General features: G+C 38.3%; 1 protein-coding gene across 2 annotated transcripts in view; it reads left to right on the top strand.

The window, feature by feature from the left end:
- EPC1 (enhancer of polycomb homolog 1 (Drosophila)) overlaps nucleotides 1–19,187 on the top strand; it is a 25,602-nt gene extending 6,415 nt beyond the window's left edge. Inside the window, exons 7-14 of one of the 2 annotated variants that reach the window (XM_010281834.1) lie at nucleotides 72–161; nucleotides 247–395; nucleotides 1,708–2,060; nucleotides 15,306–15,424; nucleotides 15,506–15,592; nucleotides 16,232–16,373; nucleotides 16,490–16,856; nucleotides 17,846–19,187. In XM_010281834.1, the coding sequence (XP_010280136.1) occupies nucleotides 72–161; nucleotides 247–395; nucleotides 1,708–2,060; nucleotides 15,306–15,424; nucleotides 15,506–15,592; nucleotides 16,232–16,373; nucleotides 16,490–16,856; nucleotides 17,846–17,918 (1,380 nt within the window). In that variant the 3' untranslated portion in view covers nucleotides 17,919–19,187. The remainder of the gene's footprint in view (nucleotides 1–71; nucleotides 162–246; nucleotides 396–1,707; nucleotides 2,061–15,305; nucleotides 15,425–15,505; nucleotides 15,593–16,231; nucleotides 16,374–16,489; nucleotides 16,857–17,845) is intronic. The other variant, XM_010281835.1, reaches the window with a different exon arrangement.
- The last annotated feature ends 3,094 nt before the right edge of the window (nucleotides 19,188–22,281 follow it).

Below are 22,281 nucleotides of genomic sequence, written 5' to 3'. Positions count from 1 at the left end.
GGAAAGAGTAAAAGTAAAACTCAGGAATCTGCTAATATCTCTCCTCATATACCCCCATCCCCTCTTTAAAGGTTTTGTCTGGTTCTTCGGAGGCTGAGGAAGAAAATGATCCTGATGGTCCTTTTGCCTTCCGTAGGAAAGCAGGCTGTCAGTACTATGCTGTAAGTAGAATTTCATTACGTATCATAAGACAGAGCATCATTGTGGGAAAACATCTTGTGTTTAATTGTTTAAAATTATTTTAAGCCTCATTTAGACCAACCTGGTAGCTGGCCATGGAGTAGACCTAAGGAGGGAAGACTAGGAGATGTGCGTTACAGATACTGCTTAACCACCCTCACTGTACCCCAGAGATGTGTTGGGTTTGCACGAAGACGGATTGGCCGTGGTGGAAGGTGAGTGCTACATAATAGTTGTTGTGGGTTGGTTTTTTTTAAGATTAAAAAAAAAAAAAATCAATAAGACAGAGCAAAGTTCAAAAACAAAAACCCCAACCCAAATCCCTCAAAAATGGAGACATTGAAGAGGTTGAGTTTTTAAATACTTCCATTTGATACAAGTTTCTTTAGCTGGTTAATGTCTCCATTTTTATTTTGCAGTAGTGGAAGCTGCTTTAATACTGTTTTCTTAAATGTTTCTAGAGGGTTTTTTTCTTGCTGTCATTCCCAAGTTCTGAGGTGAAAATACATGTACGTTTTCAATTGTGATTGAGGGTTTGTATTTAAATGATTTCCATAGTTGTCTTCAAATATCAGTATTTAAAAATAGCAAAAATCACATTTTTCAGAAAATGCTTTTCTGAGTTTGGACCATATCTGGTGATTTTGCCAGTTGTAGAGGAGAATTTTGGGAGGAATACTTAAATATTGTTTGTGTGTGTGTGTATATTCCTATAAATACTTGCACTACATTGTATATGATACTTCCAAATATTAAATTTAAAACGTAAAAATTTTAAAGAATTTAAGGACTTAAGGCATTTTGCTTCTAAGAATCTTTATTTTAAAAAATGTATAAATTGTTCAGTGCTTAAGTGCTATTTCTTAATCATTTTATGATGTACTTAAGAAAATGGTACATTGGTATTAAATTTTAGTTTAAAAAAATGTAAGAACGTGATTTGGCTTTCAGATTAATGCTTGGAAACTTTTCACATACTGGCAAGTCAGATTGGTTTATCAGCAAAATCGAATGGGAGCTGAAGGCTCTTAATGGGATTTCCCAAGGGGATTTGGAAGTTAATGTGCGACATGCCCACTGCATTGGGATGGTTATAGGTATATTCAGTATATATGGGAGTAAGGCTTTTGAACTGATGTTACTTTAGGAGGGCATTTCATTCACTTTTTAGTTACTTAAATAATTTTATTTTATTCTATTTAGGTTTTTTTGCTTTGCATTGTGGAACTCTTCTAGCCTGATCACTTTTTAAAACAAAGATTTGTACATGTTGTTGCAATGTCTTAGTATATACGTAATGATGTACATCAGATGTTCAAACAGGAAAACAGTGAAGAGAAATCTAAACGTACTACTTACTGTAAAATAATATATAGTCATGCGTAGTGTTAGTTTTGGGGGTGGATTGCTTGTTCTAGAATAGCTTTGTGTAGTTTCTTTTTCTTCTATCCCATTGTACTGCCCCAAGCACACATGGCAAGCATTAATAATAATAGTGATAATTTTGCATTGCCTTCCTGTTTTTAGGGTGCTACTAGACAGAGCGCATTCGGACTACGATGGTACATTTCATCAGCTGGATTTGGAAATGCTTTCCTCATCACAACACTCTTCAATCAGTCAATTTGCCAATACCTCAGAAACAAATACCTCGGACAAATCTTTCTCAAAAGACCTCAGTCAGATACTAGTCAATATCAAATCATGTAGATGGCGGCATTTTAGACCTCGGACACCATCCCTACATGACAGTGACAATGATGAACTCTCCTGTAAGAAATTATACAGGGGTATAAGTCGAACAGGCACAGCACAACCCGGGACCCAGACATGCAGTACCTCTATACAAAGTAAAAGTAGCAGTGGTTCAGCACACTTTGGTATGTTTATTTTGACAAACTTGCTTCTAGAAATTTTAAACTTGGCTCAGCAAATCCAAAATATCATTAGGTCATCCATACTTTATGTCATGGTCTATTTTGATGGTAACAGCCCATCTTCACTTTTATCTCTTTATTTGCTGCATAGAATGTTTATTTGTATTTATTGCTAGTAGTAGTGTACTGCATTTCAAAATTATGCAAATGCTACTTTGGTATGTAATTATGGCATTAGAAATATGAAGGTTTAGAAACCAATATTGTGTAGGGTTTAAGTTGACTCTGAAGATCTGGATTTTTTAATATTAAAGATATGTTGATGGAAATGTTGATAGAAATACTACATTCCAAATTTTTTCTAGTACAAGTTATGGTGGTGGTGAGAAATGCTTAGTTAAAATGTTTGCATTTAAAATCCCGGTGTGTTATGAATTGTTATTTGAACTTATATGAAATTAAATGCCGTTTCCCATCCAAAAAATATCCAACCCACCCCTACTGATGCACCTGCTCATGCCTGGCAAAACTCCCGGACTAACCACCTCTACATCTTGTCAGCAAGTGGCAGATTACATTTTATAGAACCTGAACTATAGAATTGAGGACGTAACACTTAAGAAAACTTGATATGGTGGTGTTTTTTAATTGGAATACTATTAGGTAGCATCACTCTTTTTATTGAGTTCTTCACACTGGAAGACTGGTATTTATGTAGTTAGAATGTGACTTAAATAACTCTTGAGTTTTGATCAGTCAGTACATTAAATGTCATCATTTTCTAGAAAGTAAAGTGACTTTTTTTTTTTTTTTTACAAAAAATAACTTTAAATGTTCACCACCATTTTGTAAACAGTCTCTAGAATCATGTTTTCCTTGCCATTTTGAATTACGGCTTTGGAGATAAATTAGAAAACCTGGATAATGTAGGAATGGGGTGGGGAGATATGCACATACCTAATAAACTCCCTGAATTGTGTGAAGTTTTGAAGAATTGCTCAAAGAAAGTGTTACCTTGGTATCAGATGACTTTAACCTTCCTTATTTTCCAACATATTTTGTACTTTTCCTGCCTGCAGCACCTGTTGTGTTTTTTTCTGAAAATTCTTCCTTGTGTGTTCAGACTTAGTGGGTAGCTTTTTTTCTGCTGCTTTATTTCATGCTTCCTCTTGATGCTGTCCTAGATTAGGTCCTTGCCCCATCTCCCATTCTTTTCTCTCCTATGACTTCTTGCTGGAAATTTATTAGAGCTAAAGCTGTTGGTTCTTCTGGTTTCTGATCTAAGTACCACTTTTGGTGCTTAAATTCTGCTCCTCCAATCTTTCAAGTCAGTAAACCAAGTCCAGAACAGAATGAGAGCATACACTGTCTAGGGGCCAGTCTGAACTGTGGTAAGATGGTAGTCAGGTTACTAGTGTGAAGACAAAACCAATGTGTGATGGATTGATTATAAATACACTATAAAGTATTAATGGCAATATGTTATGTCTGAAAAATCATGTGACTTGAAAAGTTGGCCAATTGAGTTTAAAGCACATCTTTGTGTTTATAAACAAACGCACACCCAGCCCCCTATAGGATCTTTTTTCCTTAGATAGTTGATTAAAATATTTATCTGCATAATTTAAGAATTAAATGCAATTGTTAGGGTGATGAGGTCTGTACAAGGTTTAATTGTGTGGTTGTATTTTGAAGACTGTGAGAAAGTAATACATACATATAAGTACCTAGCATATTACATTTATTTGTGCTTGGAATTCTAAGCAAATGGTTCATCATCTGTGTAAAATACTTAAGTTAGTATTTCAAGCTTCTCCAAATATAAATTTTATGGAGTTTAGATTTGTATTTTTATTAGGGTTTGATACAGGAATGAAATAATCAGTATAAAAATACAACTGTGTCTGAATTCATAGATATACTTTAAATTAGTTACACAGTCTCTGGATAGTCACTTGTTAATCTAACCAGGTAGACTGTACCTGTATAATTATTTATAATCTTAATTGGGATTCTTGTAGCATTGCAAGTGTACATGTGTTTGTTTATATGTGGTGTAATGATCATCATCTGTTCTTTGAAAGGAGTGTACGGCCTAGTTCATCTTGGTGCCATTCTGTTTTCTAGTGTTCTTTTTTCAGTTTCTTACGGGATTCTTTAAGATACATTGTCTATGCAGATTGCAGGTGTGGTCGTGTGTGTCACACATACAATTTGACTTCTTCAAAGGTCTGTGTCAGTTGGGGCTGCAGCTGCTGAGTTACTTCTCACTTTCTCTAGCAAATACTGTAAAGAACATCAGGTAGCTAATGCCTGTGCTGAAGATTTTCTAATAGTCATTGCTGCAGATGTACAACCCTGTAGAATGTCCCTGTTGCTTTTTCTTGGCTGTCTTTAAAGCTGGAAGTTTGTTGTGGGTGTGGATTTGTTAGGCTTGTTTCTCTTTGTCTTTTAGGTTTTTGAAGTGGCGGTAGGTCTTTTTACTAGAAAATACTTACTAATGCACCTCTCTTTTTAAAAATCCTTTTATCCTTTCACTGCTACTGTGAGTTGTCAAACCATATTGCTTACCTTTAAGATAAAGCTTATCCTGAGATTCTGTAGTGCCTAGCAGAGGTGGTCATGTTGCTTTTTATAGTGCATTGTCACATGATAAGTTTTGTCTGTTTCCATATTAAAGAAGTTTAGAGAAGTCTTGAGCATTTTCCACCTTGAATGATCCAGACAACATGCTGCTGACATGGGAAAATTGCTGTGGAAAACCTTGCTTTTCAAATCTGTTACAAATGGCCAACACAGGCATGAAGTTGAGATGGTATCTCAGGTCCTCTCTTTATTTAGAGGGCATGTTATAAAAGCTGTGCTGTGACATACCGTTCTCTGGCTACAGGAAGCATTGTTTTTCATCCTGAAGATCAGAGAGAGGTTTTGCCAAAGAGCCAGGCATTTCATAAATATTTTGAAGTGGCTTTGACCCTGAAGAAATGCAAGGTTCTCTGGTCCTGGCTTTCAGAGGGCTCAGCATAAAAGATCTGTGGAAGATGAAGTTACTGCATTGAGATTTTGTGTGTAAACTGAGAAGGGGTGTCTTAAATACCTTACAAGTGACTTGAAAATGAGGCTTGTACTGGACTTGGCATGTGTTAAAGGATAGACTTTGGCAGCAGGATCAAGCAGCCAAGAAGAGTAGCATCACTTCTGAAGAGAGTGATTCCTTTTCATCTTACTGAAGAATTATGTAAAAGCAGCTCTATTTACAAGAGGGCAAAGGATGATTCGAGGATCTTCAGGCAAGAGTGTAAAAGTACGATTCTTGTGGGGAAGCTATTCACTCTGAACAAAATGCAACAAAATTACTTCAGAAAAGGAGCTTGTATTGCTGACAATGTAATCAAGCTTCTGAATCATAATCTTCAGAGATGGAACTTGTGTCTTAAGTCTGGAGTGTACAGTAGGCATAAATACTCACCTGAAGTATTTGTGTCCCAGGAATGTAGTCTTCATTGTTAGGTTGATCTAGTTCTTCCAGGCAAATGGTAGTCTCTGAACTGCATCACATTATAGAGAGACTGTGCTTTCTGCTGGAAACTTGCTGTTAAATATGTTACATTCATGGGTTTGGGTGGTTGCATCTAGTAATCGAAAGTCTGAGACATTTAAAACTGCACAATGTGCAGCTTTGTGTTTAGGAGGCAGAGCAGAGATACCAGTCACTAGTGAAAGATTTGAGCATTGGTTCTCAGGCTCCACAGTAAGACCAGGCAACTGTCTTGCATTCTATTCTTTCTGCCTTTTTCATCTAGAAGTTGGGTCACTTTGAAAAGAAAGTCTTCAAGCTATCAAGACCAAAGAGGCTAGCAGTTAACTAGAGTCTACTCAACTAAATTTGTAATTCTTTTTTTGAGAAGAAGTTTAAGTATTCTAGCAGAAGCCTTACTGAAGATTCTTAGAGGGTTATGATGTTTGGGATTGTAGACCTTACTGTATATGAAAAACTGCAGGCATCCAGGATATAGTTAAAGAACCCAGAGTAGCTTACCTTGCATTTTCTTGTAAACTAGAGGTTTAGATGATGTGCTGGTGCTTTGCTATTCAGTGTATATATAACTATATATATATAAAAAACTTTTTCTGTGGGAATTCCATAGAAATAACATTTTTCCCAGTAAACTTGGATGCTTTTTTGCATTTCTTAACTTGCTTTTTAAAAGCAATTTTGCACACTTCAAGGTCTAGCAGGATCGTAAACTATGCTTCCGTTTCCTAAACGTGTGTTTAGCTATTCCATTTCCAAATTTGTAATGTTAGCTGATGGATCTGTACTAGGTTTTTTGTGTTCTCATTAAGGATAGCTGATATACCCATCTTCAGACATCCCTTTCCTGGAAGGAAGCAGGAGGAAGCTACTCAATCCTTGTGGCAGTTCTGCTCACCAGAGTAGAAGGACTTGTCCTACCTTTTCATTGCTTTCATGCCATCACTGGCTGTGTTTAGATACCCTTGTATCGGTAATAGCCTCAACACTGCTGTTTTACTATTTTCCCTTTTCCAAATGCTTATTTTCGCATTGCAGGATAAACTTGATCATGAAAAACATGGACATTTGTAATGGCCATTTTCAGTTATCGTTGGAACTTTCCAACAGTCTTGGCCCATCTGTGGCTGAGATGTTGAGATTCTATTTGAATAAGCAGTGGCCTTGGGAGTAACAGGTGTTTATAGCCTACCCGAAGTTTAATTGAAGGAGGAAATCTTAAAAGCCTCTTCAGTCTGGAAAATGTGACTGGGGGTGGGGGAAAAGTCAACACTAAAACATCTGAGCACTTCTGGAGACTTGGAAACTTTGTAGTTAAACTACATTTTCTCATTCAGCTTCAACCCAGTTGGAGTAATACTTTGCTCTTTGGGCTTCTGTAAACTGTTACACTTTGTCTGCATCCCATGCAAGGATGGTCCTGTTTATAACTGACTCTGTAAACTCTGTGTACCCCAGTGGGCCTGTCACATTTTGGTGGAAACCCGTATTAAGGATGATGGGCAGACAAATATAAATCCACAGCAAGCATTTCTAGCTTTCATTCAATGGCTAGTAAAAATACTAATTTTCTGTCTTTCTTCCACTACCAAGTAGGGAACGCATTTACAGGTGTTATATCTAGTTTATAATTTCTAAGTCTAGAGTTGTGCTGTTAGGAATTTCACGCTTAAGTTGTGTTGGGCTGAAATATAAGTCTGTTGTAGTTATAATCAAGGGCATAATGATTCATGTTCTCATAGTGTCTAATAATGCCATGTTTAAGTAAAATCAATCTTGAACTTCTTTTCAGAAGGTGAAACATCTTTGGGCCTGGTGCATCAAATACTAAATCACACTGATGGCTCTAAGTCTCTCCAATCTTCCGAATTCACTGGTGAGAACTTGCTATAAGTAGAAAATTTTTAACCAGGCAATGTAAGCCAGATAACATCTCTCAGAGATAAAAAATGTGATGTTCTGGATTACTTAGTATTATGAATGATGTTTGCTTTGCATGCACTTTGGCATTAGTAACCATTAATTGTTCTCTTATACAGCAGGGATGTGATGCTCTCATGTATTTCCCTTAAGAAAACATTGTAACATGATATATCATCTTTCCACAACACTTTAGCAGTTCTGTAGTTTATGGGATATCTCAATTGCAAGCTTTAGCTGTGTGATTGTTCTTCTGTTACCTGATTGAAACTGCCTTTTTAATGGCTGTCACCTCAGCTGGAAGGACCAGAGAATCCAGTGCCATGAATGGATTTTTAGATAGGTTCTTTGAACCCAATATAATCTTAATGTTTCAGTTTTCCTACTGAAATAACATTTCTGCTTGTGAGAAGATACTTAACTTGATGTTACAAAGCAACTGCTTGTTTAAATTACTCTAAATATCTAGTTTTTTAGATGTTTAACAGGACTGAAGCATTTGCTGAAAGGTTTAATTAAGCAGTTTGAGGCTCTCAGTATTAAATTCTTTTTTTACAGTTTATTAAAATAACTGTGCTTATCTGGATAGGTCATTGTGTTTACTCCACAGAGCTTGCTCAGTTTCCCTGGCAAATCAAGCAAGTATCTTCTGCTCAGGAAATCAGAAGGAATGCTAGTAGAAGGACCAGGAGTTTACATATGCATTCTCTGCTTTCCAGGATGTGTTTCCTGGTTTTCAGGAAACTGGTTCTTGTGGTCAATTTTTTTGTAAGCCTGTATTTTCCTATTTCAGGGAAGCAGAACAACAACTAGTGATTCACTGCACAGTAAAACTTGCAGCAGTAGTCAGGAGGGGGAGGCTGTGTCTCTTACCAGACAAAGACCAATCTGTTCATACAGACTGCACAGCTAGCCCCCCTCGTCACTGTTTTCAGCCACTTCTGGGAAGGACTTGCATTTTCAGAAAAGCTAAACGTAAGCTACAGCATTGTAAGTCTAGTACACGTTAAATGCTGTGGTAAAACTAGCTAGCACTGTAAAAATAGTTACATATTGCAGTATAAAACTGCTGAGAACTGTGGAACTTTGAGAAGTCCTTTGACAGCATCACTGTTACTTGGTGCTCCAGAAAACAACACCTGTTGGGTGTCAGCTCCCACAGAATTTGGTAGATATGTAAACAGAATCATCCAATTGAAGGATATTATTCAGTGGCTTAATTTGAGCAAAAAAACTGATCTGTAATTATCCCCAGAATTACAGACATCTTGCTTGTAGTCATGTAAATGATTGTAGGAAAACACATTTGTAGCATGTTGTGCAATAACTCAATTTTTTAACAAGATTTATGGGTGTGGCTAAGGAGATACTAAGCAGTCATTTATCCTTTCAGTCTCAGTGTTTCTTTCCTTGTATTCACAGCTGCAAACTCGTGAAGCTTTTTCATCTGTCTTCCATTCCTGCTTTTTGCAGTCTGTAAGCCAGAAAGCATTTCTCTTACTTGCAGCCAAGGTATAGCACCAATACAGTTGCAGAATAGATGTGTGTGTTGTCCCAAGCTGTTAAATGAAGAGGATAACAGCATAATATGATGTACTGACTTAAAATTCTGGAGGTTGTCTCAACTGAGATGTTGTAACTCTATTCTGAATTATACCAGAAACAATTCAGAAGCATACTGAGTTTTAATTGTTCCAATTCAAAACAGTGTGCTGCAAACATGACTAAGAAGCATTGATGTAGCCTACTCTGTCAGTAGAACTTGAGCTACCTATCTTCTGACAGCCATCTTGAGATGTGGATAACTCCAGGTAGGGTTATGCCTTAAAGGTTCCTAATGTTTAAGGTTAGCAAAGGAGTTAGGTTAGGTTAACTTAAGGAGTCATGTGACTTGCATAGTCACTGTCTTGGAAAGTACGTAGAAGTTTTGGGGGCAGGTACAGTTGTTATCTGTCAAAGACAGTTGAGATACTCTGAAATGGTAATGTTCTTATTTATAGTGTATCAGTAGTGGTGGTTAAGATATTCCCACCTCCACTCGTCACTGGATTCTGTGTAGTGAATGAAACTGGATGTTTTGTCACTGTCCCATTTAAGTAAATTCTGTAGTATTAAATAATCATTACTGTATCATGGAACCATGAGCACTGTGGCTCTAGCAGGCTGTTTGAGAAGAGCCTATAGACACTGCAGTGCTGTCTAGGGCTGCTGAAGCAAGAATCTGTTTAAAAATTGTATGTGTCATCTTCTAACCACTGAATGTTACGATTTCTCCCTTTTCGTAACTTGAAGCTGTTCAGTTGTCTGTTGCTTTACTGTTTTGTTTTTTTTTTAACTTTGAAGGTCTCCAGTAATATCAGGAATATGTAACTTCATGTAGCTTTTTGTAGCAATACTCTTCTGAGTTACCAAAAACATGGTTGCTCTTTTAAGTGTACAGAAAAGGTCTGGGCTTGATTCTTGCCTGCTGTTTTTTTTGTCCAGGCAGAATAAAGACCAGTGTAGGACACAAAATAAAATGACATTCATTTTTGCGACTTGTACATTTACCATTTTTCTTTGACACAGATGAAAGATTTTCATCTGTACCCTTTCTCTTCTTTAGAATAAAAATTAGAAGAGGTAATAAGAACTTCCTTCCAGAAATTTTAGGGACACTTACTGGTTTTTTTTTTTAGAGGAAGTGATGTTAACAAGATATTAAGTTTGGCACCTGTGTAAGTGTCTATGCTAGCTTTGTAGGCAAGAAAAGAAATAATCTCCACAAGCCATATAATTAACCTGTTAATAGTGGCTACATTTTTATGGTCTGCAGTGCATTCTACTTAAACTGCTTTTTTAAAAAAGACAGTCAAACTTAGACTGGCTCTTTGAGAAGTTAAGGACTGTGCCTGCAGATGTAGAGGCACAGACAGTATACCCGTGATTTCACTGTACTGAGTATATGTGTGATTTCCCCAGAAAGCCTTCCCCAGTTCCAGGCACAGTTGTGTCCCACAGAAAATGAATACGTAAGGTTAAATAGGTGGAAGTACTTTCATGTAAAGTACATAAAAGCATTTTTTGTGCATTGGAATGATAGGTTTCAGAAGCAATCTTGTAATTAATAGGCTTATTTTTTCAACTGAAGTGTAATGTAGACTGTAGTCTGAGAGCAGGAGAGGAAAGAATAATGATTAATTTTGGTTTGGATAGTTCTCAGTAGTAGTAATGTTTTCAATAAAACCTTCACCGTAGTGCTTTTTAGCATGGAGAGGGAAGAGCTAGCTTATGTAATTACGATCTATAACCTCTTCTGGTATATGAGCATATCTGGATGTGCTGTGGAATGGAAAGGGATATCAGTCAGATTATTTCAAGAGGCTGTAGATTACAGCAGCCCTTTATAGGCGGTGTTGTGTTTCTAAACTGGATGCAACTGATTAATGCAGAATCTCACAGTACATCTCTGATAGTTGTAAATAGTATTTTGAAATCATAGAATCTTAGACTAGTTTGGGTTGGAAGGGACCTTCAAAGGTCATCCAGTCTACACCCCCTCCCCACAATGAGCAGGGACATCTTCAACTAGATCAGATTGCTCAGAGCCTGGTCCAGCCTGACCTTGAATGTTTCCGGGGGTGGGTCATCTACCACCTCTCTGGACAACCTGTGCCAGGATTTTACCACCTTCACTGTGAAAAATTTCTTCCTTAGATCTAGTCTGAATCTGCCCTCTTTCAGTTTAAAACCATTACCCCTTGTCCTGTTGCTACAGGCCCTGTTAAAAACCCTGTCCCCATCTCTCTTACAAGACCCCTTTAAGTACTGGAAGGCTGCCATAAGGTCTCCCTGGAGCCTTCTCTACTCCACACTGAACAACCCCAGCTCTCTCAGCCTGTCCTCACAGGAGAGGTGTTCCATCCCTCTGATCATTTTTGTGGCCTCCTCTGGACCTTCTCCAACAGGTCCATGTCTTTCCCATGCTGAGGGCTGTGGAGCTTGATGCAGCACTGCAGGTAGGGTCTCTCCAGAGCAGAGGGGCAGAATCACATCCCTCAACCTGCTGGCCACACTGCTTTTGATGTAGCCCAGGGTATAGCTGCCCTTCTGCGCTGCAAGCACATGTTGCTGGCTCATGTCCTACTTTTCATCCACTAGTACCCCCAAGTCCTCCTCAGCAGGGCTGCTCTCAATCCCTCCATCTCCCAGCCCATGTTGATACCGGGGGTTGCCTCAACCCAGGTGCAGGACCCTGTACTTGGCCTTGTTGAACCTCATGAGGTTCACACGGGCCCATGCCTCAAGCTTGTCCAGGTCCCTCTGGATGGCATCCTGTCCCTCAGACGTGTCAGCTGAACCCCTCAGCTTGGTGTCATCTGCAAACTTGCTGAGGGTGCACTCGATCCCACTGTCTGTGTCATTGATGAGTGTGTTAAACAGTATTGGTCCCAACACGGATCCCTGAGGGACAGTGTTCATCACCAATCTCCCATCTGGACATGGAGCTGTTGACTGCTACCCTCTGGATGTGACCATTCAACCAATTCCTCATCCACCCAACAGTCCGCCCCTCTCCAGTTTAGAGGGAAGGATGTTGTGGGGAACCATGTCAGAGACCTAAGAAGTCCAGATAGATGACATCAGTGGACAAGGGAAGAGCTACTGATGTGGTCACTCCATCATAGAAGTCCATAGGTTGGTCAGGCAGGACTTGCCTTTGGTGAAGCCATGCTGGCTGTCTCAAGTCTCCTCACTGCCCTCCATGTGCCTTAGCATAGCTTCTAGGAGGATCTGCTCCATGATCTTCCCAGGCACAAAAATGAGGCTGACAGGTGAGTAGTTCCCAAGGTCCTCCTTGCTACCCTTTTTAAAAATGGGTGCAATGTTTCCCTTTTTCCAGTCTCCAGTGACGTCACCTGGCTGCCATGACTTTTCAAGTATCTCCGAGAATGGCTTGGCAATTCCATCAGCCAGTTTCCTCAGGACTGTGGGATGCATCTCATCAGCTCCCATAGGCTTTTACCATTAAGAAGGGAAGCAGCAAAAATGTTGCTGAATATTTTAACCTAAATTAACCTGAAATAAATTGAAAAAAATTCTTGTGTATTCTCAGATATGACAGGTAAATAGCCATTCGCATTGCATTTTCAAGGGAGTATTTGTAAGTGTGTTTAGATATTTGAGCAGAAGAGAAGCAGTTGGGTTGTTGATGAGGATGGTGGTCATAGTGGTGTGGTTCTGTCACTTGTTTACTTTGACAGCTGTGTAACTGTTTTCATAGTGATGGGAAACTTACAGCTGTAAGGGTCACAGACTACTTAAAAAGGAATATACTGATGCACAATTTGAAAAATATATTTCTTCTAAATGTCTCTTCCAGGAAGAAGGGGAGCACTTTTTAAAGACTGACCTAAATAATGGCTATCCTAAACAAACACAGTTTGCCTCAGTAAACTTTAATTTACTGTTCTTCCAAAAGAAAACAGTATTTTGGAGTTGGTTAAACCAACATAGGTAACTGTGCTTACTACAACTCTATTTTATAGCTAAAATCTAAAATATACTTAGGGCCTGAAAACTGAAACTATTAGTAAATTTCACGTGCTCAGACAGACAAAAGTGAGATGGTTATGATGATGGAAACTTTGATTTAATTCAGTCAAAGGTGGTGGTATAACATACCTTTTTTTGCCCATTTTCCTTTATGTCAGTTTGCAGGTTGTCTTTATTTACATTACTTATGCAACCTATTCCCAAGCAATGTATTTATAGTGTCATACTGTAGAATAGAATACCTTGCTAATATGTGGAACCTTCAGTATCATTGGCTCTGTGTTGGCTAAACCATACCAATTCTAAATTTTAGTGTTTTTAAAAAACATTTACTTTAATAAGTCACTACTAACTGATTAATATAAATGAAATACCTATCAGCACCAGAACAGTACATCCATTTTTCTCCCTCTGCTGCTCAACTTTCCACATGCTAATTTTTGTGTGCTAAAGCTTTCTTGCTCTAACTTTGATAGTTAGAGTGGTGACAGTTTTTAAAAATCTAAAGGACTTCTAGTTTATATAAAGTAGAATTAAAATTTAAACAGCCAACTCATAAATATTTGGTCAATGAATTCTAGTTTGGTTTTCTTTTTTAGTAAGGGCATTCATGCATGGTGTTACTACTAAGCTATTCCTGTAGAAATAACTTTAAATCATTGAAGAAATTCAGTAAATTGAAGTGAGATTTAACTAAGAATATTGGGAGTAATTTGTCACTTACGGCAATATAAACAAGTGCTATATCCCTGCTTGCTGGAGAATGTTACTTTTAAAAAAAAGAAGTAACTTGAATCTAACAGCTGAATAAAAAATTGTAACTTCAAGTGCTCAGATAGCAAAGTGCTGGTAATAAATTAGTGCTATTTCCAGTACATAATAGAAGGATTTGGAACAATGTTTTAAAAAAAAAAAAACAAACAAACAAAACACCCTGCCACACAAATACACTGGGGAAAATGCATGCTCAGCAGTGTTTGCTCTGTTTGTTTCCAAATACTAATTCTTACTTTGGCTAGCCGTTTGTGTTGACTCGCTATTGGATTTTATACATAAGATACAGTTGCTTTTTCAGAATCCTGTTGTATTGAGAGCAGGAGATGATTATAGTTTTGATAGATATTTTCTTCAGGCAAGCAAGACTGAAGGAATAGATTAACAACAACAAAAAAAAAAAGATTAAAAAACTGCAATTTGAGAACAGGATTCAAGTGTGGTGGTGATTTGTTGCCAAATGATAGTGAACATCCCCAAAACTGCAACTTGTGCTGCTGTGTTCTAGAAGCATGAATACTATTTACAGTACTTACTTGGGAGCATCTGTACAATCCAAAGGAAAAAATTGAAGGAAAAATCTGATAAGTGTATCCTAAATTGTAGTCCAGCCTTGCTTCAATTTTAAATTGAAAACAGAGACTTTGTTTCATTTTGGAAATGTAAACTAAAAAAAAAAAAAACCCACCACATTTTACAAAGTTAATCAATGAAGTAATGACCCCCCACCCCTGCACCATGGCACATCCCCTTCTGATTCTGTACAAATGATGCTGGTTTTAATCAATTTTATACTTGGGGGCTAGCTGTATAAAATTCTAGTTGACTTGTGATGCACTGACTACTGGGTCACCTTTCAAAGAGTTTAGAGAGACTGTTGTAGTGCTATCAAATTCTGTATTGATGGAGTTGCTTGTACGTGTGTGATCTAAAACCAACAAAAATACTGTATTGTGATAGCCTGCACAGTTGTAAGCATGCCTAATTTAATGTTTTCAGCTAAACTTAAACATAAATCTTAATTGTGGGTATTCGCTACCTTCAAAATGCTATCTGTGAGGTCTGAAAGCATGCAGTTCCCAAGTTTTGCATATAAACCTACTTAGGTAATAGTGCAGTTACTGTAGTTTCACAAAGTGAAAACAGTGATGCTGTTTCTTCCTGTAATTTCTTTTTAATTGGTTATTAGAGAGTTTTGGGTGGGTTTGATTGTGTTCTGGTTCCTTCTTCCACCTCCCCTTTTTGGTATCTTGAGCTAAATGCAGCAGAACAGTTAAGGCCTATATACTGAAAAACAGCTTAAAAAGAGGAGGCTTAATTTGAACAAAAATTTCTGGGATAGCCTTTTTGCTGTAAAGGTGCATTAAGGAACTTGCTGTGGTGTCTTACTATTTTATTTTTTTAGCATTATAAAATAGATGTGTTTATATACACAAGACCTACATATTTTGATATAGTATTTTCTCATTTTATATTTTGTTCAGCATTTACAGCCGAACAATACCAGCAACATCAACAGCAACTGGCACTAATGCAGAAACAGCAGCTTGCACAAATTCATCAACAGCAAGCAAATAGTAATTCCTCTGCCAACACATCACAGGTGAGGGATTTGTCTGTGCTATGATTTATCCCTCATTGTTTCCCACCAGGGTTCATCTCTAATTGTCAACTGTTGCCATAGAACCTTGAAACTAACCAACAGGAAAGTGGCTTTCGCCTGAATCTACATCATAGCCATTCTGTAAAGTGTTTAGAAGGGACACTGCAGGTGAGTGTGGCAGGCATTGCCTCTGCTCCCTCTTAACAAAAAAAAAAAAAAAGATGGGTCAGTCAATTAATAAAATTTTTGAAGCCTTAGAAATAACGAATTGCAGAGATCTCCAGCCAAGTCATTATCCTCTTGATAGTGGGGGATTTTTAGAGCAAGATTTTCGGTTAATAACTAAATATGTTCTCCATACATCTGTGGAAGTGTCTTAATATTCATAAATGTGTAGTGTTTGCAGTGGTGACAGACACATAAAAAGGTTCAGAAGTTGTTTGCAATCTGAACCTCTGAGTCTCTGAATTGGATTTGGAATTTCATGAAAACAAGTTGACCTGTGAAACAGTGTTGTTCCATAGAACTTTGGAAATAAGTTTCTTTTGTATTGTAAATAGTTGTGGGGATTTTCTTCTCCGTTGTTACAATGGAGCTAAAATGCATGTGGAGGAAAAAAAATCACTGTTCAGATTTTAACTAGTTGTACCAAGTGCTGACAGTTTGGTCTGAGAGAATGACTGGGCCACAGTCTGATTTACATGTATTTATTTTTGTTTTATTAGTTTGTGTGTAGCTTTAAAGTGGGGAGAGTACTGACTTTTGGAAGCCTCAATCACATGTATTTGCCACCGTTGTTCTTTTTAGGGTTTTGTTTCCAAGACACTGGATTCTGTTAGTGCTCAATTTGCTGCTTCAGCTTTGGTTACGTCAGAACAACTGATGGGATTCAAAATGAAGGATGATGTGGTGCTTGGAATTGGGGTGAATGGCATTCTTCAAGCCTCAGGTATTCAGCTGTTGGACAGAATTTGATTGCATCTTGATTTTTACAGTGGAGATATGTCTGTCTGCAGTTGAGTATTTTCTGAAAAATGACCTTACTGTTTTGTTTTTCTTTTGCAGGAGTGTACAAGGGCTTACATCTCAGTAGTACTACACCTACAGCACTTGTCCATACAAGTTCATCATCAACAGCAGGTTCAGCCTTGTTACAGCCTTCAAATATAACGCAGACTTCAAGTTCCCACAGTGCACTGAGTCACCAAGTAACTGCTGCCAATTCTGCAACAACTCAGGTTCTGATTGGGAACAACATTCGATTAACTGTACCCTCATCAGTTGCCACTGTAAACTCTATTACCACCCTTAATGCACGACATATACCTAGGACTTTAAGTGCTGTTCCATCATCTGCCTTAAAGCTGGCTGCAGCAACAAATTGTCAGGTGCCCAAGGTTTCAGCTTCATCCTCTGTGGATGCAGTACCAAGGTAGGTTTTTTTTATGTCTGCTGATGTTTTCCGATCTTTATTTTTCTTGATAAATATACTTATAGCAAATAAGAACAGTCGTATTAGATCAGGCTGGCTTAAATTAATGTGTGTATAATGGTGGTCAAAAAGGGATACTTGGGGAGACATACAAGAATAGACAGACTTTTACACTGATGGTTTTCCAGGATGTTCTAGCCAGCAGACCAAAAATAAGTGTTAGCTCAAGAGTGAAATTTATGATCTGTTAGTACTATGCTGTATAAAAATTCTCCACCGTTGAGTACAGGTTTCGGCTCATAGGTTCTACATGAAGGCTGAACTATTCCAAAATTAAATGTGTGTTTGTCCTTAAAAATAAATCTGCCAGGAGTGAATGTAGAGTTGGTCCAGCTGTGTTCAAAGATGTTTCTGTAATTGGAACAGTGCAGAAGACTTCAGAGGATATAATGTATTTTGTGTATCTCAAAATTTGAGAAAAATATTTGTCACATTCTTTGGATATAATGACCATTTTCATTTCGAAATTCCTGTTCTTAATTTCTGTTGTCTTCATTAGTTTAAGATATTTGATTAGAAGATAAATTAAGCTAGGTTAAACAGGAAGTCAGTTCAGTATTTCCTCACACAATTCCAGATTTTGTGGCTAGTGACTTCATCAGCAACTTCTATTGCACTTTTTTTTTTTATTACTTCATCACAAATTTTGATGCTTAGAACACCCTTTTTTGTTTCCTATATGACACGGTGGTTTGTGGGGAGGTTTTGCAGTGTGGCAAGTGCTCAGAGTCGTCGTTGCTGGGAGTTAAGCACACAGTAAGTACAGAGGTGTAAGATGAGTGTATTTCATGTCTAGGTGTCTTTGCTTTTCAAGTTAATGCCTTTGCTATATTTTAACAGCTCTCCAGTACTGATGAGCAAGTTGTCTGTGGAGTAGTTTTTGCTTTCTTTTTCTAGTCGTGTTAATTCTTTCATTATTATTTCAACAGGGAAAACCATGAAACGGAGAAGCCAGCACTGAACAATATAGCGGACAATACAGTAGCAATGGAGGTGACGTAGTTTCCGTAGGAGTGGAACTGCAGCCTTGGGAACTTGTTTAGGTGCTATGCATCAGTAGCATTTTGAATGCAAGGGATGATGGAATGCCGCACATTGCGTTTCCATGGCAGCTGTGGGGACTTGTCAGCAATGCACATCTCTCATGCTTTGGTTTTTCTTTTCATACTGTTAATAGGAAAGAATCAACATCTGTAAATTAACAATACAGCAATTATCTGTACAGTACTGCATATTTGTAATACCCTTGTATATATGTTACTTGAATACAAAACTGTTCATTTGTGATGCTTTGCACTTGGGGTGGGGGGAGGGAGGGAAACAAACTTCAACAAAGTAAGAGTGTGAGATGTGAGATTGTATAGAGATGAAAAAGTGTCATCACATCATGTGCATGGTGCGGAACCTGCTGTTTTATCTATTTATTGTGCCGTGTTTACAGTTTTTTGTACACTGTACCTTCATTGGTTCCTGTGCTGTAGTAAATGTGTTAGGTAGCTGTGGACTCCTTGGTATTTTGTAAATGGTATAACATAACTTGGTTCCCCTCTGGGTCCCTGAGTTTTCTGTGTATCATGTGAAAAATGGTGACATACATACAGAATTTTTTAAAAAGGCATCAGTTTAAAAATGGGGAATGTACTGTTTAATGGGGATCTTCCTGTTTGAGTATCGTAAGGCAAGTAACAAGCTAATAATGAAGTCTGAATTCTCCCATCCTAACTTGTCCGCAGTCATGTGGGCAGTTTCTGGTACTTAAAGCACTAAGGTTATGTTGCTGCTCCCCTTGTTAGTCCCATTTCCTTGCACACCAAAAAGTGTTAGTATGCAAATGGAGTCCTTACAACTGGAGTTTTTATGTTGTCTTGCCCTTTCTGAAGACATTGTATTTTTTTATTGTATAACTGTTTTTAAGACTTCATTCTTTACTTGTTCTTAAGAAAAAGGATATAAGGGAGAAGAATGCAGTAATTGCTGTACGTGTATCATCATTCCAGTTTCTGAAACAGCCAGCTTTTTTCCTTTTAAGATTCTCCAGAAGGCTGCAAGGCCAGAACCACAACTATCGGGTGCCTTCCTTTGGAAATATTTGACCTCTCTTCTGTGAAGAGAATGGTACTTAACAGACTACTATTAGTGCTTTGTCAGTACCGAAGTCTGAATGCCCACTCCAATGGCATACATTATCCTTAAGGTTTTTAATCCCACCTGGAAAAATTGTGACAGAACTCTCACAAAATAAACCCAGGGCATTACATGTTGACAGAAAAGTGTGGTTGTGTGTTTTTTAATTTAAAGTTCTGTAATCATTCTTGCTTTTATCCAAAGGATTTGATCTTTTTGGGATAGCCATCCTTACAATTTAGAGAGGAAGTAATGGTTATTTGGTTATCCTACTTTTACACAGGATAACACTAAAGACAGTAGAAAAGTATCTGTTTTTCTTGACACTTCTGTAGAAACTGTCAGTTGCTAGAAGAGCATTACACAAGTGGGAAGGCAGTTACTGGTAAGATTTTTCAAAATTGTCTGTTCAGAATCACAAATGGAAATGTGATTTCCACAGTACAGTTTTCTGGTAAAAAGAGCATCTCATCCTTCTGATTCAGTTTACATGTCCAAAGAAAAGCGAGACTGCACTTTCATAGAGCTAATATTTCATAATAGCTGTTTTATAAATTTGGTATCAACTATTGAGCAGTAAGGGACAGTATCTACATGTTTAAGTCATTGGCCTGTCTTACCTCAAAGAACTTGGCCCAGAAAGACTGAAGTAATTTCTTTTTCACACGGCCTTCAGCCAGGGTAGGACTACATGGTTGCTCTGTGACCTTTTTTTCTAAGAGGGGGCTGCCAGTCCACTGCCTCCCTAATCGATACGGAACAGTCCCAAGTGCCTCATCATCTGCAGAAGACTTGAACATATGGGAGAAGAGAGTGATGGATAAATTGGAATGTGTCATCTTGCTTTCAAGCAAAAAACCTGTCCCCTATTGATAAAATAGATCATGTTCATGCTTGATCAAAAAGGGGGGTGGGAGGTTATTAGTCCTAGGCCATCACTACTACTTGGCTTTCTTGGTGGTTGAATGCCCAAACTAAGAGCTAAACCCAAAGCCTTGCCCTGTCTGTTTAAAAACGGATTACTTGCAGTTCCTTTCGTTTCTTCACAGCCCTTTTGTTGCACTGGGAAATGAGATGGCAAGTGAAGCCATCTCCCTGGAACAGAGAAGGAACAGTTGCTGCTGTACATAGTGCGACCACACAGCTGAAGGAAGGAAAGGTAAACTGGAGAGGACCTTTCCGTGAAAGAAGTAGGAAGTGAAGGGCAGTGCCAGCGCATTCCAGGTTCCTAATCTTACCTAGTGATCAGTTGCTGTTGTTTTTGGAAAATTAAGATTAAGGATGTGGCTGCCATCTGGGTGATTCTTCATTGCATTGCATTGCTGAGACGAAAATAAAAAAAATGCATTTTTTTTTAAAGTCAAATTTCTAAACACAGAAAAATTGGACTGCCACATAGCAAGAATTCCACATCCTTGAAAAAAATGAGCTAATAAATAATGCTGGCTGAAGTGGAATTTGCATGAAAATGTAATGACTCATAAAAGGACTGTCCTAAATTTGGGGAGAGTGCTGAAGACTGACTTACTTATGTGAGGTACCACCTGATGCAGGGCAACGAATGGCAGAATGAACAACTGTAGAAGTGGATTCTGGAAAGAGGTTGTCTGCAGGGTATGGCTTAATACGGGTGGATGAGTCCATACAGAAAAAACACAAAATCTTACCAACAGACGGTGAAAGATTGCTGCTTCAGGAAATGCAGTGATGGAAGCGGCCTGTGTAAGCTCTTGGGTAGCTAAAACTGCAAATACGCTTGTCCTCTGCCTGAGAGACAGGCGAGTCCAAACTGATGAAAATGGCGCAGATTAAAATTGTGTACTTTGCGATATAGCTGGTTGCATTTTCACTGAGTATTTTACATTAACATTTTTGACTTGTTTGCATACGATGGCTCACTATGGGGGATAGTCAGAAGTTTAACTTTGTTTTCCATGAGTGAGTGTGCTAAGCTTATTGGCATTCCAACAGGATTAACAAAGCTATTGCTGCTTTTATGAGAGAAAGTAGTCAAATCAAGGGCACTGATTATAGCTGGTTGCATTTTCACTGAGTATTTTACATTAACATTTTTGACTTGTTTGCATACGATGGCTCACTATGGGGGATAGTCAGAAGTTTAACTTTGTTTTCCATGAGTGAGTGTGCTAAGCTTATTGGCATTCCAACAGGATTAACAAAGCTATTGCTGCTTTTATGAGAGAAAGTAGGCAAATCAAGGGCACTGATTCCCCCCCCCCCCCCCAAATGTTCCTAAGAAGTAAATAAATAAATCCCCAGGGGTAAAGAAGAGAGAATTAGAATCTGTCTATTAGGGAAGTAATTTACAGGAAATAATTTCTTCACAAGTAAGGGGAGAAAGCCAGGACTGACTGAGTGAAGGAGCACTGACTGCACTGATCCTTAGAAGGAAGAGGGAAGAAACAGAAACAAACCTGCCATTGTTCTGTTTAGATTGCTTGATGAACTGCAGTAGATAAAGCAAGTAGTTATTTTAAAGTAAGTAGTAAGCTTCAGTAATCTACAAGAATGAAGCTCTAGGATAAAAATGTTCTGAGGAATTAGTGAGCTAGGCCTGCTAGTGCTGATCCAGGTCATGCAGTTCAATTCTGTAAAAAAAAAAAAAAAAAAAAAATTGATTAAAAATAAATTAAAAATAGTTCCAATGCCAGAAATGCACCAGAGATGCAAAAGTAGAGCAGCTCGACACGTCAGCCTGTTGGTGCGGTGGAGCCAGAACAAGAGTTGTTCCGAAGGGTGACTGGGAAGGGGAAGGAAAGGTTTGCTCCTTGCTTATGCAAGGAGCAAAATACGCAGAAACCTGCGTATCTGGTGTCAATCTCCAGAAAGGTGAACTTTGTTGAGTTCCCAAGTACGCAGCGGCTGTAAAGGGAGGGCAGCAATCAGGGTACTTCAAGTAACGAGCTTGTTCCTCACCTTTAGGTGGCAGACTAAAACAGCCAAAAGTGAATGCTGGTTGAGATTTTTGGAGCAGTGCTAGAAACTTAGCCGCAACTCTTCAGCGTAACTGGGGGTATTTTTTCGGCAGAGGTGAGTGAAATTAATTTTAGTGAAAGGATGTATTTCAGCATTAGCTGTTCTTCCTTCCCCCTTCCCCGTGCTGGGTTAATGGGATGTGCCACATCCTCATGTGCATGCTTATGCATGCAACAGCAAAACAACCCACATCCTAAATTCTGTTAGAACTTCTACAGTCTCTCTCTTCTCGTCCTGTTCTAAC

This window comes from Phaethon lepturus, unplaced genomic scaffold (assembly GCF_000687285.1).
Source record: "Phaethon lepturus isolate BGI_N335 unplaced genomic scaffold, ASM68728v1 scaffold8622, whole genome shotgun sequence".
NCBI classification, from domain to species: domain Eukaryota; kingdom Metazoa; phylum Chordata; class Aves; order Phaethontiformes; family Phaethontidae; genus Phaethon; species Phaethon lepturus.
Note: the sequence above shows the minus strand (reverse complement) of the source record. Positions and strands in the feature narration are given on the sequence as shown.